This window comes from Panulirus ornatus, chromosome 17 (assembly GCF_036320965.1).
Source record: "Panulirus ornatus isolate Po-2019 chromosome 17, ASM3632096v1, whole genome shotgun sequence".
Classification (NCBI taxonomy): domain Eukaryota; kingdom Metazoa; phylum Arthropoda; class Malacostraca; order Decapoda; family Palinuridae; genus Panulirus; species Panulirus ornatus.
Genome location: NC_092240.1, coordinates 20,081,367 through 20,098,853, shown reverse-complemented (window position 1 = coordinate 20,098,853; position 17,487 = coordinate 20,081,367). Strand labels below are relative to the sequence as shown.

General features: G+C 37.6%; 1 protein-coding gene across 5 annotated transcripts in view; it reads left to right on the top strand.

Moving 5' to 3' along the window:
• The window catches only part of LOC139754602 (lysosomal alpha-glucosidase-like), a 328,644-nt gene that overhangs the window by 58,750 nt on the left and 252,407 nt on the right, over window positions 1-17,487 (top strand). For all 5 annotated transcript variants that reach the window (XM_071672033.1, XM_071672031.1, XM_071672035.1 and 2 more), the window contains exons 7-10: window positions 60-150; window positions 5,512-5,680; window positions 16,817-16,886; window positions 17,041-17,145. In XM_071672033.1, the coding sequence (XP_071528134.1) occupies window positions 60-150; window positions 5,512-5,680; window positions 16,817-16,886; window positions 17,041-17,145 (435 nt within the window). The remainder of the gene's footprint in view (window positions 1-59; window positions 151-5,511; window positions 5,681-16,816; window positions 16,887-17,040; window positions 17,146-17,487) is intronic.

Genomic DNA, 17,487 nt, shown 5'->3' with positions numbered 1-17,487 from the left:
GGTGTCATTTTTATCATTACACTAGTATAATCTTACTGAAAACACAATTTTTATTTCAGAAAAATTTGTATGGAAGTCATCCATTCTATATGGCAATAGAACCAGATGGTAATACCCATGGTGTATTTCTTCTCAACAGCAATGCTTTAGGTAGGTCTCATCAGCTGACCAGTTTATTCATGACTTGCTTTATAGAATCTTGTTTTGTAGCTAGACATAAGCTTTTTTCATCTTACTGTATTGTACTGTAACACTATATTGCATTGTGGCACCTTTTGCAGTTGGATACCACAATTTGTTATAGCATGTCATCTTATTGCACTTCTTGCTGTAGCACCATACCTTGTCGTAGGGACATGCTTCAGTATTTCATATCATTATGTATGCACATTTTAGCACCATATCAAATTGCAACAGCACACCATATTGCAGGAGTGCATTATCTCGCACTGATACTTGTTATGTTATTGAACTTTATCGTTTTGATACGACACCATGCTGTAGCTCCACAAAATGTTTCACCACAACATCCTGCAACAGCATTATATTTACAACAGCACTATATCATCTTGTAACTTGCATCATATTGTATTCCCATATTATGTTGTACTGTTATTGCAGTATCACATCATGTTAAAGCACCACAGTATTCTATCCAAGCTGTCTTTAGTACTTCACTACATTGTTATGCCATGCCATGGTGTTGTACCAGAGAGAGAAATGACCAACATGATGCTGTAAGTTACAAAAATCTTTGTAGAAACAAGGTATGTCAAAGCATCCATCAACGTAATGCATTTATTGCTGAGAGTAGCAGATGAAACAAGGGAATTGCTACCCCATCAGTCAATTTATTAATCTTAGAAAATGGCTTAGTTTCTGAATGAATATTTCATTTGTATACACTGTTATCAACACATCTGTTTTACTGGGCCCATTTCCTTTTGTAGAAGAAGAGAACATTTTGTAAGATATTAACATACAAAATCAAAATATGTCAGTATTGAATGGCATGAAAATATCAAAAAAGTGGGAGCAGCAGATCCTGGTGAGTTTTATTGGAAAAAGCCAAATACAAGATAGTTAGGCTCTGACTGTTCTTTTGATAAGTCGCTTGCTTAGTTTAACAAGATTGAAAGTTTGCCAGTGCAACACCATTATTAAAAAGATTTAAGAATTTTCTGCCCAGAAATTGTTACCCAATTCCTTGGCATCACTAGTTTGCAAACATGAGAACCATCATTCAAGAAAAAACTGTAAACCTTTTCGATTATCACTACTTTATTAACAATTCACTGTCTAGTTGTTTGACAAAATCAGTCATGTTTAACAAATGTGCTTGATATCCTTATTATATATATGATCACTAGAATGAATGAGGCACATATGGTTTTATGAAGGATAGGGATGTGTAGATCAGATTTTTGTGTAAAGATTGTGGAAAAGTATTAAGCAAAAGTTAAGGAGTTTTATGCAGGTTTGATGGACCTGGAGAAAGCTTATGACAGAGTCAAGTGGAATGCTTTGTTGGATATGTTAAGGATATATGGGGTAGGGAAACAACTGTTATCTGGTGTGAAAGCCTTCTATCAAGGAGCAAGTGCACATGTAAGAGTGGGCAGAGAGTTGAGCAAAAGTATTGGAATGCACATGGGTGTGAGGCATGGATGTGTGATGTCACCATGGCTTTTTGTTAATATTTATGGATGGAGTGATAAGAGGGATGAAAGCAAAACAAGTCAAAGTGGGTGCAGAAATGGAGTGTGGCAGTGAGGTTTGATGGCTAGTGGCAAGCCTGTTTGCTGATGATACTGTGCTGTTTGCTGAGAGTGAAGAGGAGTTGCAGAGGATTGTATGTGTGTTTTATTATATATGTAAGCATAGGAGATTGAAGGTAAATACAAGTGAAGGTGAAGGAATGTTGTTTGAAAGGAAACAGAGTGAAAGAAGAAAGTGCACTAAATTGTGTATTAGATATGGGGGAGGAAGACAAGAAGAGGTGAGAGAATTTAATTATTGACGAGCTGTCTTGGTTAAATTTGGTGATATGGAGGGGAGGCAAGGAGAAGAGCATACAGGGTAGATGAGCCACTGAGTCCCTCAGTAGAATTATTAAGGGTAGAGGTGTTAGCATGGAAGTGAAGAGAGGATTATGGGACATCACAGTCCTCCCAACCCTGACCTATGCAGCTGAAGCTTGAACAGGAATGAGTCACAGAGATCAAGAATCCAAGCTGTGGAAATGAGCTATTTGAGAGGAGCATGTGGTATGACTAGATGGAATGAAGAAAGAAATGAAGAGGGGATGAGAGATGTGTTATGGGAGTGAATGCAAAGGGAATGAATTCTGGTGTGGTAGAGTGTTGAAACAGAATACTTTGAGGTGTTTTGGGCATGTGGCATGAATGCAAGAGTTTACTAGGAGAATGTATAATTGTACAATTATAAGGGTTGGTGTGAGAGGAAGATCACCTGTGACATGGGAAAATAGAGTGGAGGAATACTGGAGGAACTGAAATGATGGAAGAATTCATGGAATAGTGTATGCAGGGGAGGCATTTAAGGACAGGTATAAATGGAGGCTCTTTTGCTATGGCCACCCTCTTGATGGAAGTTCCCAGAGGGAATGGACATCAGAGATATAGATAGATAGATCGAATGTATGATAAAAGTAAAGTATTTGTTACCTTATTTTTAGATTTGATAAATCCTGCATCAGCAAAGCTAATTCATATGATATGGATATGCTTTACTTCTTTAGTTAGAAATTTGATTGATTGGTCTTAGGACCAGTACTTTCTCTGATATTTAGCAGTGACATTAATAATGGACTGTGCTATAAGATATCAGAATTACAGACTTCCCTATACAGAGTTTGTTTAGATAAAGCTACAACAATATTTGAACTTATATAATAGAAAGATGATATAGACGAACTGATGGACCAGTCTCATAGGTAGCAGATAAATTTCAATATTGAGATATGCAATTTTACTGAACAAAGTAAAAAGGAGAAGAAAAGCAGTAGTATGAATACTGTTGACCTGAAGAATGTAAATAAGAAGAAAGACTTAGTTTTATTAATCAGTTAAAGCCAAGTAAACGTTACATAGAAACAATGATAATAGAAAACTGGTTTCTGAGCATCGTAGGTAGGGCATCTGAACTTGTTAGAAAACTAATCCTTTACTCTTTATCTTATTTGTTGCTGCAGTCGGATTTTCCTTCAGTAGCTGTTTGATTACACAAGATCTACAAATTAATAACATCACAGCATTATTTAAAAACTGTCTACCAAACTTTCAACTGCACACAGAATGCTGTTAACCTGCTGGCATATTGAAATAGTAAAAAAGAATTGTATGTTCCAGACGTTAAGGCTTATTAAACGACCTGAACTGTAGGTCACCCAACCATCAATCTTCTGAATGCTGATGCTTCTGGCAACCATGCCATGCTTCCTGTAAGGTTCTGTGTTTCATCAGTTCAGGTAATCTGAAGCTGTATTTTTCCTTTTTTTTTTACATTGCAAGTTAAAGCATTTTTCTGCACCATGGCATGAAAAGTAGTTAATGAAAATCCTTCAAAAAAGTCAAAAGTTCTATTTGTAATGATATTGTGATAGTATATGGAAGAAAATACACAGGAAAAAACTTCCATGATCCTTGAGCTTTCAAGAACATTTTCTCAAATGCACAGTTTTCCCACAGCCCATGAGACCTGAAGGAATATATTTTTTTTCTGTCTCTTGCATCACGATATATGGCCTTTTTCAGCACTTCAATATGAAACACATCGTGTAGCACACTTTGAAATGCACAAGATAGTTCAGCTTGAAAAGATGTAGAGATAAGGAATTATATAACAACACAAATGGTATTAAATACAATGTAAATTATTGTGTTGCAGGAGCCCACACAGGCACATCTGACCACTAGGAAGTATTCAGTGCAAAAAACAAAGAAGAAATAAATAGATATTTAATCAGCTCAAAGAGAATATCATCACAGATATCAAAATAACAGAGATTAGCATAATGGTAATATATGAACAAAAAGAAAATTTGACACAGCAGCCAGATGGACATCCAGTTGTCTTCCTTAAAAGTACAAAAAGAAGAAGAAAAAAAAAAAAAAAGCAAAACTACTGATGTTAATGAGCAGATTCAGTAGAGCAGAAATGCATCTGGGACACAAAGGTGGATCTAAACTTTTTCTGCGACAGAGTAGACCTTAAATTTTGACCTCACATTGTATGGAAGTCTTTGATAGAGTGACTAAGAAACATATAGTGAGACATTTGATTGAGAATTACCACTTAAAAGAAAGTTAACGTGGATATATTCCAGGAAAAAGTACTCCAAAACAGTAGTTAATGTGAGGAAAGAGAATGGATGCTCTCTTTCTTAGCTGTTAAGTATTTAACAAGGGAAACTACAAGATTTTATGAAAAAAAAGAACAAAATAGCATGTAAGAGGTAAACTGAAAAGAGGGATTAAAGAGTTTCTATCCTGAAAATTCAAGTCAACAGTAACTGGAACATTGCTAGATGAAAAAGATGTTATATAAGAAATTTTAGAAAACAGTATTAACCTAAGTACTCTTCATGAATATGATACCTGATATAGGCAAAGATTTGACAGAAACAGTGATATGATGCCTCACACACATATAACACCATTGTAAACAAAATGATAAGCATTGAAGAGGACAAATAAAGAATGCAGTAGACCTGTTCTCAATGCAGATAAGTCATGGGATGATATCAGAAGTTATGGTTACACTCTGTAAAGGACCAAGAGGAAGGGAAATTAGTGAAGAAAACAGGGTTAAAGACTTATTTTTGTAAACTGAATATTTTCTGGTAATGAGTGGAGTGATAATGAGAACATTTCACCATGAGAGACATTACATTGATGAGGATGTTGAATACTGTTGTGTTATTTGGTCACTTTTAAGACAAGGAGAAATTAGCATGGAAAAAAATTGGAAATACATTGTAAGTAAAATCAGGGGCTTGAAGCATTTAGATTACCTTCAGATGTTGAATGAACTTTATATCCTAGAAAGAAGAACAGGTAGATATATGATAATCTTAGCACTGTAGCAAGTATTTGAAATGCATCCCAACATGGAAGTAACAAAACAATTATGTCTGTGGTGATACCTTGGAACATAGCAAGAAGATATCAGATGAAGCTTTAGGAGAGACAAAAGAAAAGCTTTAGTAGAACCCGTTGAGAAGAACAGAAAGGTTAGTCAGTGTACTATCAAGTAAAATGAGACATCTGATGGAAGAGATTTGATAGAATCTTTAAGAAATGACCAAAAGCAGTTCCAGGCGAGTCCAGGGTTGATAGTTATGCATTGTGCATGACAGCAGAGAAAAACAGCATTGTTTATGAAGTAAGACAAGCATACTTGTAGGATCTCATATTTCTTCTCATGAAATATATCTATGCACTGCATCAAGCACCCCAATAATCATGTATACATTTTCTTTTCTTGCAGATATAGTTCTGCAGCCTCTTCCTGCTCTCACAATGAGAGCCATTGGTGGTATTATTGACCTGTATGTGTTTCTGGGTCCCACTCCAAATGCAGTAATTTCCCAGTATACTGAAGTGATAGGTCGTCCATTTCTTCCGCCATATTGGTCTTTGGGTTATCATCAGTGCAGGTCAGTTTTAAGTTTGAGTTTCAAAAATATACATTATGTTGTTAGTATTGATCTTCAGTTATTTTTTCTTATGTATCATCGAGCTCTGTCCTCTTAGGATTCTCTTTACAGTAACCAACTAATTTAATTTATTCTCTCAATTTATGTTTCTTTCTATCATGAACTCCATTTCCCGTTCCATTGAGTGATTAAGTGCATACAGGTGCACTTCTTATGTTGAAATTGATTTTGCAGTACTAGGGAGCTTCAACCTCAATCCTACAGGATGGCAAAAAACAGGAAGGCAAAATACCATAAATAGATTTGCTAATTTGTTTCTGAATGCTCTATGGTTAGTTTGGGTGTGAATGTTGTTTAACAATTTTCATACAAAAAAAGCCTTTTCAGAAGCATGTAATACACAAATTTTATTCCTCTGATGTTCATGAAACATCAGTCGTTAATTGGAAGGGTTTTGCTGCTGGTGGTAAGGAACTCTCTGATATCGCCCTTCAAAGGATTGGTTTGCTTTTCATGATATTGGAACTCCAAATTAAAAGATGTGACATGTAACTGGTACACATGTTATATCTATTTTCACATGTGAAGGAGTTGGATAAAGTAATAGTCTTAAAAAGATTTCAACTATTGCTGGATAGATACCTTGTTAGAATATTAAAAAATTAATGTGGAACACCCTTCTGTGGATCCAAATTGTCTCCTAGGCAACTGCAACCCATCAGAACTAAAGTCGATACAGCACCAGAGGTCCTTGGGTAACAATGGCTTACTGAGCAACATTTTACTGTGACAACATTTGAGAATTATAGAACAAATTTAGAGAACCACTCTAATGTTTTGCCATAGCAGCATTTTGAAAAATAAGTCACAGTGCTCCATACCATTTCAATTATTCATTTCCACTAGTAATAGAATATTTGAAGATATTGTAAAGTTTCTTGGTCATAATGCCTTTTACAGTGATGTCAAGGCTGAATTATTATTAGATTCATATTCCACAAGTACCAGAAAATATCTTGTACAATCCAAGTGCTCATGGTCATCATGTAGGGAATGCCATCTTTACATTTGGAATTCTTAATATGCCTTGTAAGTGAGAGCTACCTGACTCTTAAGTCATCGGAATACATTCTGTTCCATAATGTGTAAATGTTAGATTTGCTTCTCATGGGATACAGAGCTAGATTTATTTTGGCATTAGTTTTGGTAGACAAATCACATTATTTTACTTTACCATCATTATGAAAACTTTGACTAAACACTCCTTATAATACCTACTTTGTTCACTGATATTTTATTATTATAGGAAAAGAATACCGGTACATTAAAAAAAGAAAAAAAGAAGGTAAACAGGTTCATATTTTTGATTTACCATATAAATTACACACAGTACCAGAATTGTATTCTTTTTCCCATAATACTTTAAAAATAATGGGTTTAGAGAGAAAGAATTCTACCTCCGTATTCCTTTAGTGTTATAGAAGGCAACTAAAGGGGCTGGAAACCCTCCCCTTCATGTATTTCTAGAAGGAGAGAAGCAGGAAGTGCTCATTCTCCTTAAAGGCTCAGGTTGGGGTGTCCAAATGTGTTTGGATGTAACCAAAATGAGAAGAGATGAGAGATAGGTAGTATGTTTGAGAAAAGAAACCTGGATGTTCTGGCCCTTAGTGAAACAAAGTTCTTGGGTAAAGAGGAAGAATGGTTTGGAAATGTTTTAGGAGAAAATAGGTAGAAACATAAGGTGGAAGTAGGTAGGAACATTAGGCAGGAGCATTAGGTAGAAGTAGTCGGTAGAAGCATTAGGTAGGAGTCCCTGCAAGCTCTGCACTAGTCTTGCCCTCTGCCAATGGCTTATTAAGGATGACGCATGAAGGCTAAGAATGGGTATTGGAGTTCACTAGTTATGGAGACTCTATTGCCATGGCCACCCCCTTGAGGGAGTTCCAGATAGGAACAGGCATCAGAGATATAGATAGATAGAGAGGACAAGAACTATGGAAGGAGTAACACTAATCCAGAAGCAGTTTATGTGAGAGTGTGTGAAAAAATGTAAAGAAGTGAATTCTAGACTAAAGTTGGCAAAAATGAAAGTGGATGGCAAGAGATATGTGATTAGTAGTGCTTATGCATAACCATGAGAAGAAAGATCATGAGAGGTAAGTGTTTTAGGAGCAGATGAGTGAGTGTGTCAGTAGTTTTAATGCAAGAGACTGGGTATTAGTGATGGGTTATTTGAATGCAACAGTGAGTAATGTTGCAGTTGAGGTTATAGTTGGGCATCTTGGGGGATTCAGTATTATGAATAGATATATTGAACACTTTGTGGACTTGTGTGCTGGAAAAAAAATTATTGAAAAGAGGACCATTTGTCGAGATTTTTGGAAAATTGGAAACAATATTGGTGAGAAGATGTTGGTTGAAGTAAGAGAGCTAGGAAAAGAGATATATACAAGGAAATGCCAGGAAAGATTGAGTTTAGCATGAGAAAAGGTGAGAGTAAATGAAGAAAGGAAGTGGGTGAGGAATGGGAGGTATTTAGGGGAAGAAGTGCAGGCATGTGTAAGAGATGCATGTGGCATGCTGAAGGTGGGAGGAGGGCAGATTTGAGAGGGTAGTGAGTGTTGGGATAAAGAAGTAAAGTTGCTAGTGAAAGAGAAAAGAGAAGTGTTTGTGCAGTACTCACAGGGAAGAAGTGCAAATGCTTGAGGGGTGTATATGAGAAAGTGGCAGGAAGTCAGGAAGAAAGTGCAGGGGTTGAAAAAGAGGGCAAATGAGAGTATGGGTGAGCAAGTATCAGTCAGCTTTAGGGAGGACACATGTTTTGGAAGGAGGTTGATAATGTGCAAAAAAAGAGAAAAGAAAAAAACAAATATGAACATCAGTGAAAGGGGGAAAAGGGGAAGTGGTAACAGTTAGTGATGAAGTGAGTAAGAGATGGAGTGAGAATTATGAACTGTTGAATGTGTTTCAAGAGAAGATGTTTGGGTCAAGGTAGTATGCAAAGTGAGTGAATCATGGAGAGTGGTTTGGTGAAGAGAGAAGAGGTGGTGAAAGCCTTACATAAGATGAAATGTGGCAAGGCAGTTGGAGTGGATGATATTGCAGTTCATTTTATTAGGAAAGGGAGCGACTGTGTGTTGACCGTTTTTTTTTAAGGATTTTCAGTGTTGTATGAATCACAGTGAGATGCCTAAGAATTGATGAAATTCATGTATAGTGCCGTTGTATAAAGGCAAGGGGGATGATGGTAAGTGTTCATACTGCAGAGGAATATGTTTGTTGAGTGTACCTGGTAAGTTGTGTAGGAGGGTAGTGACTGAGAGGGTAAAGGCATGTACAAAGCATCAGATTTGGGAAGAGCATTGTGTTTTTAGAAGTGATAGAGGATTTGTGGATCAGGTGTTTGCCTTAAAGAATGTCTGTGAGAAATACTCAGAAAAACACATGGCTTTGTATATGGCATTTATAGTCCTGTAGAAAGCATATGATAGAGTTGATGATTATACACTGTGGGAGGAAAGCTGCTAGAAACAGTGAGAAGTTATTTGAAGAGCATAAGGCATGTGTATGAGTAGGAAAACAGAAGAATGAATGGTTCCAAGTGAAGATTGGTTAGCGACAAGGGTGTGTGATGTCACCATGGCTGTTTAATTCGTTTATGGATGGTTTGGTGTGGAAGATTGATGCAAGAGTCTTGGAGAGAGGGGACAGTCTTCAGTCTGTATGGCATGAGAGGTGCTCACAAGTAAGTCAGTTGTTATTTGTTGATGATACAGCCCTGGCAGTAGATTCAAGTAAGAAACTGTAGAAGTTGGTGACTGAGAATGGAGGAGTGTGTAAAAGGAGGAAGTTAAGAGTAAATGTGAATAAAAGCAAAGTTGTTTAGTTTAGCAAGGGTGAGGAACAGGTTGATCGGGATATGAGGTTGAATTGGAAAGGTTTGGAGGAAGTGAAGTGTTTAGATACGGAGGAGTGATGTCACAGCAAATGGAACGATAGAAGTGGAAATGAGTAATTGGGTGGATGAGGGAGGGCAAAGGCTCTGGGAGCACTGAAGAATGTTTGAAAAGAGATCATTATCTGGAAGGGCAAAAATGGGTATGTTTAAAGGTGTAACAGTCCAAACAATTTTATATGGATGTGAGGTATAGGCTATAGATAAATCTGTACAGAGGAAGGTGGATGGGTTGGAAATTAAATGTTTTAGGACAATATGTGGTGAAGAGTGGTTTGATTGAGTTAGTAATGAAATGGTAAGAGGAAGGTTTAGTATCAGAAAGAGTGTGGTTGAAAGAGATGAAGAGGGTGTGCTGAAATGGTTTGGACATTAGGAAAGAATGAGTAAGGAAAGTTTGACAAAGGATATGTGTATCAGGAGTAGAGGGAACAAGGAGAATTTGAAGACTAGGTTAGGGATAGAAGGATAGAGTAAAAGAGATTTTGAATGATCAGGGCCTACACATGTAGGAGGGTGAAAAGCATGCACAGGAAAGAGTGATTTGGAATGATGTGGTATATGGGGGCTGACATGCTATCAGTAGATGGAACCAAGGCATGTGAAGTGTCGAATAAACGATGGAAAGGTCTGGGGGGCCTGGTTGTGATAAAGGAGATATTGTTTCAATGCATTACACGTGACAGCTGCCTCATTAATGCAGGAAATGGCAGTCAAGTATGAAAATTATTAGAGAGGGTTTCAAAAAGATATTTTTTATATATCATGTATGTCATAATGACGGCAAAGGAAAATGATATAAGGCTCTTACTTCATTAATGGCAACATGTCATATCTTGTAGACTCAAGCATGTTACCCAGTTCTCCAAAGTGGTGCAGGTTGCCTTTCTTCATTTAGGGTGAAGAGGTAAGTTATATAATTTTCATTGGATGATATTAGTACTACAGGTTGGGTATCCCTTGTCCAAAATGCCTGGACCAGAAGTGTTTTGGATTGTTTTTATTTTTTTGGATTTTGGAATATTTGCATATACATCATAAGATATCTTGGGCATGTGACCCAAGTCTGAACACAAAATCCATTTATGTTTCATATACACCTTATACACATAGCCTGAAGGTAATTCATACAATATTCTTGATAATTTTGCATATGAAACAAAGTTTGTGTAACACTGAACCATCAGAAAGCTAGTGTCAACCTCAGCCACCCATGTAGACAATCTGTGGTTGTTTGGTATCACCTTCATTCCTGACTGAATTTATATGCTACTGATAAAGTCATTTTCGTACACTTATTCCCACATGAATACTTAACAGCAAAAGAATATGAAATACCATTAATACAATAAAAAATGATGTGCCTACATGTGGAATGTTCCACTTGTAACATCATGTTGCTGCTCAAAAAGTTTTGGATTTTGGAGTATTTTGGATTTTTGGATTAGGGCTACTCAACATGTAAGTGGTGTATGTATATTTCTGTATGTTTACAAAAAACTTACTTATCTTGAGTAGAATGTGATTCTGAATGAATTTGCTAAAGCTAAATTCAAAGTCACTTTTAGGATTGGCTGAGTATAATCAGCCAGTCCCATAATTATGTAGCACTCTTAGTTGTGAATAATAAGAGTACATTTACTTTAAGGTTTGGAAAAGTTCCAGTTAAGTTTAGCTTTTAAAATTTAGTTCATTTGTGTGTTAGGAGGCTTTACCATTAGAACAAATGCCAATGTTGTAGAATTCATATGTCATACATTCATATATAATGTCAACAGTTCTTGTATGTTCTGCTCTGCCTGTTGCATTTAAAGCCAAGCTTTTGAGAATTGGTAGCATGGAAATTGATATAACCCTGCTTATATGAGTAAGAAGAGCTTAGTGCTTACTATTTACTACGTGTACTATTGAAATGGAAAGACTAAGAAAAACTCTCAGTATTGGCATAAAACTCGATGTGTTAATGAGTGTTTGAAATCTGCCAACTATTTGTGAAGCACTTAATTTTTCCTTTTGATGACATTGTTTAATGTAGTTAGATAACACACAGAACAGCATGTATGAGAAGATGTGATCTGTAGGATCATATCCCATTTCACTTTAAGTGACACTCCAGGAAAGCATCGGATACATTACAGTGAACGACAGATTCCTTTACACATATCAGTTAAACCCTCCCCAGTCTGAGTTTGATGAGGTTTTCATATATTCTGTTGATTTTGAGGCATTTCCCTAGCTTCTGTAGTAGCCAGTATTTTCTCAGATCACTATTGGCCCCCCCATGTATCAGTTAGGAAAGATTTTCGCAAGTTTTGTTGATTTTAAGTTGTTTCTCTTACTCTTACCTACCTAGCATAATACCATCCTTCCTGTCAGTTCAGCAAAGCCCTCCCTACTACTAGGCCATAAGTTTGGTTTGTTTTTCATGTGGGTGAGATTTTAGTCAGAAATGCAGCTCCCTTATAACATGGGTGTCAGTGACTCATATAACAACATTCTAATTGAATGTTAGGTTCAAGAATATAATCCCATCATTATACAAAGGCCCCTGGTATTTGATTTATGTTATTTGTTACTTGATAGAGTATTTGATTGTTTCTGATTACCACATAGCCATTCAAACTGACACCCACACTGTAATATCCCTTTACTAATTTAGCTTTTTCCACAGAACTGAGCCACCAAGCCCTTACACTTGTTGCCTGAATATTGCTACCATTTTTCCAATTACAAGTCTGTCCTACATTCAGTATAGGTGTAGAAACTCTTCCAGGATTTTGTCTTTTGACACTTCCCATCATTTAAAGTAATGAACCCATAATCAACACTTAAACTATATGGTGAAGAAATTTGCTCACTGAATTTGTTCTCAAATATGAAAGTGTTCTCATAATCACCCACTAATTAGCACTTTTCTGCTGCCAGAGTTTGATATCATCTAGTAAAGTAGCACATTTACTGTGTATGATGAATTGTTGAGCATTTGTGATATGTCATTTTACGAAAAGGTTTTGGTCCTAGTTCTGTCATGTATCTTAAAGTGTAACACCTGCAAACACAAGCTGTGTAAGAATCTAGCTTATATCTTGAATTCAGGTTGATGCATTGATGCCTTTAACCAGTTTTTGTTGTTACTGTCACTTCCAACACATGCTCAGATCTTTTGAAACCATTCATTGCCTCATGTTGGGTTTCTCCCATGCCATACATACACTGACAGCAATATTGCATTAATCTACAGACCTTTACATGTTTTACAAAGCTTGAACACTTTTCCCTCAGCTTTTGTAATGAAATTTTCATATATGATCAAGTCATATGTGTTTCACTGAATTAGTGATTCACTTTTGTCACCTTATTTTGTTATAACCTCTACTGCATTGTTGCTTTGTATGTTATTATTGATATTATTATTATTATTCATTTATTATACTTTGACGCTGTCTCCTGTGTTAGCGAGGTAGCGCAAAGAAACAGACAAAAGAATGGTCCAACCGACCCACATACACATGTATATACATACACGTCCACACACGCACATGTACATACCCATACATTTCAACGTGTACATATACATACATACACAGACATATACATATATACACATGTACCTAATTCATACTTGCTGCCTTTATTCATTCCCTGCCACACATGAAAAGAAAACCCCCCCTCCCCCCCGCATGCGCTAGGAAAAGACAACAAAGGCCACATTCGTTCACACTCAGTCTCTAGCTGTCATGTATGATTATTATTATTATTTTTATTATTATTATTATTTTTTTTTTTTTTTTGCTTTGTCGCTGTCTCCCGCGTTTGCGAGGTAGCGCAAGGAAACAGACGAAAGAAATGACCCAACCCACCCCCATACACATGTATATACATACGTCCACACACGCAAATATACATACCTACACAGCTTTCCATGGTTTACCCCAGACGCTTCACATGCCTTGATTCAATCCACTGACAGCCCGTCAACCCCGGTATACCACATCGCTCCAATTCACTCTATTCCTTGCCCTCCTTTCACCCTCCTGCATGTTCAGGCCCCGATCACACAAAATCTTTTTCACTCCATCTCTCCACCTCCAATTTGGTCTCCCTCTTCTCCTCGTTCCCTCCACCTCCGACACATATATCCTCTTGGTCAATCTTTCCTCACTCATTCTCTCCATGTGACCAAACCATTTCAAAACACCCTCTTCTGCTCTCTCAACCACGCTCTTTTTATTTCCACACATCTCTCTTACCCTTACGTTACTTACTCGATCAAACCACCTCACACCACACATTGTCCTCAAACATCTCATTTCCAGCACATCCATCCTCCTGCGCACAACTCTATCCATAGTCCACGCCTCGCAACCATACAACATTGTTGGAACCACTATTCCTTCAAACATACCCATTTTTGCTTTCCGAGATAATGTTCTCGACTTCCACACATTCTTCAAGGCTCCCAGAATTTTCGCCCCCTCCCCCACCCTATGATTCACTTCCGCTTCCATGTTTCCATCCGCTGCCAGATCCACTCCCAGATATCTAAAACACTTCACTTCCTCCAGTTTTTCTCCATTCAAACTCACCTCCCAATTGACTTGACCCTCAACCCTACTGTACCTAATAACCTTGCTCTTATTCACATTTACTCTTAACTTTCTTCTTTCACACACTTTACCAAACTCAGTCACCAGCTTCTGCAGTTTCTCACATGAATCAGCCACCAGCGCTGTATCATCAGCGAACAACAACTGACTCACTTCCCAAGCTCTCTCATCCCCAACAGACTTCATACTTGCCCCTCTTTCCAAAACTCTTGCATTCACCTCCCTAACAACCCCATCCATAAACAAATTAAACAACCATGGAGACATCACACACCCCTGCCGCAAACCTACATTCACTGAGAACCAGTCACTTTCCTCTCTTCCTACACGTACACATGCCTTACATCCTCGATAAAAACTTTTCACTGCTTCTAACAACTTGCCTCCCACACCATATATTCTTAATACCTTCCACAGAGCATCATTATTATTATTATTTTTTTTTTCTTTTTTTTCTTTGTCGCTGTCTCCCGCATTTGCGAGGTAGCGCAAGGAAACAGACGAAAGAAATGGCCCAACCCACCCCCATACACATGTATATACATACGTCCACACACGCAAATATACATACCTACACAGCTTTCCATGGTTTACCCAAGACGCTTCACATGCCCTGATTCAATCCACTGACAGCATGTCAACCCCGGTATACCACATCGATCCAATTCACTCTATTCCTTGCCCTCCTTTCACCCTCTGGCATGTTCAGGCCCCGATCACACAAAATCTTTTTCACTCCATCTTTCCACCTCCAATTTGGTCTCCCACTTCTCGTTCCCTCCACCTCCGACACATATATCCTCTTGGTCAATCTTTCCTCACTCATTCTCTCCATGTGCCCAAACCATTTCAAAACACCCTCTTCTGCTCTCTCAACCACGCTCTTTTTATTTCCACACATCTCTCTTACCCTTACTTTACTTACTCGATCAAACCACCTCACACCACACGTTGTCCTCAAACATCTCATTTCCAGCACATCCATCCTCCTGCGCACAACGCTATCCATAGCCCATGCCTCGCAACCATACAACATTGTTGGAACCACTATTCCTTCAAACATACCCATTTTTGCTTTCCGAGATAATGTTCTCGACTTCCACACATTCTTCAAGGCTCCCAGGATTTTCGCCCCTTCCCCCACCCTATGATCCACTTCCGCTTCCATGGTTCCATCCGCTGCCAGATCCATTCCCAGGTATCTAAAACACTTTACTTCCTCCAGTTTTGCTCCATTCAAACTTACCTCCCAATTGACTTGACCCTCAACCCTACTGTACCTAATAACCTTGCTCTTATTCACATTTACTCTTAACTTTCTTCTTTCACACACTTTACCAAACTCAGTCACCAGCTTCTGCAGTTTCCCACATGAATCAACCACCAGCGCTGTATCATCAGCGAACAACAACTGACTCACTTCCCAAGCTCTCTCATCCCCAACAGACTTCATACTTGCCCCTCTTTCCAAAACTCTTGCATTTACCTCCCTAACAACCCCATCCATAAACAAATTAAACAACCATGGAAACATCACACACCCCTGCCGCAAACCTACATTCACTGAGAACCAATCACTTTCCTCTCTTCCTACACATACACATGCCTTACATCCTCGATAAAAACTTTTCACTGCTTCTAACAACTTGCCTCCCACACCATATATTCTTAATACCTTCCACAGAGCATCTCTATCAACTCTATCATATTATTATTATTATTAATATTGTTATTATTATTATTGTTATTGTTATTATTATTATTGTTATTATTATTATTATTATTATTATTATTATTATTATTATTATTATTATTATTATTATTACTGTATATATGTATATGTATATACATGTGTATGTGGGTGGGTTGGGCCATTCTTTCGTCTGTTTCCTTGCGCTACCTTGCTAACGCGGGAGACAGCGACAAAGCAAAAAAAGAAAAGAAAATTATTATTACCCTTAATCGCTGTTTCCCACGTCAGCGAGGTAGCGCAAAGAAACAGACGAAGAATTGCCCAACCACTCATATACAAGTATATATACATAAATGCCCATACACACACATACACATATGTATACATTTCAACATATACATACACAGACATATACATATATGCACATGTACATATTCATACTTGCTGCCTTCATCCATTCCAGTCACCACCCCGCCACACAGGAAACAGCAGCAGCAGCAGCATCCCCCCTCCCAATCCAGCAAGGTAGTGCCAGGAAAAGACAAAATGGTCACATTCATTCACACTCAATCTCTAGCTGTCATGTGTAATGCACTAAAACCACAGCTCCCTCTCCACTTCCAGGCCCCACAGACCTTTCAATGTTTTACCCCAGAAGCTTCACAGCACGTCGACCCCGGTATACCACATCATTCCAATTCACTCTATTTTTTGCACTCCTTTCACTCACCTGTATTAACGCTCAGGTGCCGATTGCTCAAAATCTTTTCACTCCACCCTTTGACACATATATCCTCTTTGTTAATCTTTCCCCACTCATTCTCTCCATGCTTTATATGTATGTTGAAGTTTTATGTTCAGTTAAGTATCTCTTATTTTAGATTTGGTTATGGGTCAGTGAATAAGACTCGAGAGGTTTGGCAGCGGACACGCTCTGCAGGAATTCCCTTTGTGAGTGCCACGTTCAGAGTATTGTCTCAACAGTTGTGATTATGAAGTCAGATAGTATTGTTTTTAAGGTTTTATTAATTTGCTGATTACACTGATAATTTGTAAAAGATGTACATAATTATTTCTACTGACATTAGTTTTCTTTTTGATGCAGGATGTTCAGTGGAATGATATAGACTACATGGACAATAACAAGGATTTCACCTTTGACAAAGATAAATTCAAGGATCTTCCAGAATTTGTCAGTGAAGTTCACCAGGTAAAGAAATTGGTACTGTAACCTCTAATGAAGTGTTTGTGGAAAATACTTGATACAGAATTTAGCATTGAGAAAGGAAGGTATTTAGTAATATGTCCTATCTACAGGCATGAATATTATTACTGTTACCATGATATTCTCATGTTGAATATACTGACACAATCATGCCTTTAGAGACTTGAGTCACCATTTCCTATTTGATTATATACAAAAACATTATCATTATACTTGATTGCCATTTCCCGCTTCAGCGAGGTAGCACCAGGAAACAGACGAAGAATGGCCCATCTACCCATATGCACATATATATGTAGATATTTTTTTTATTTATTTATTTTGCTT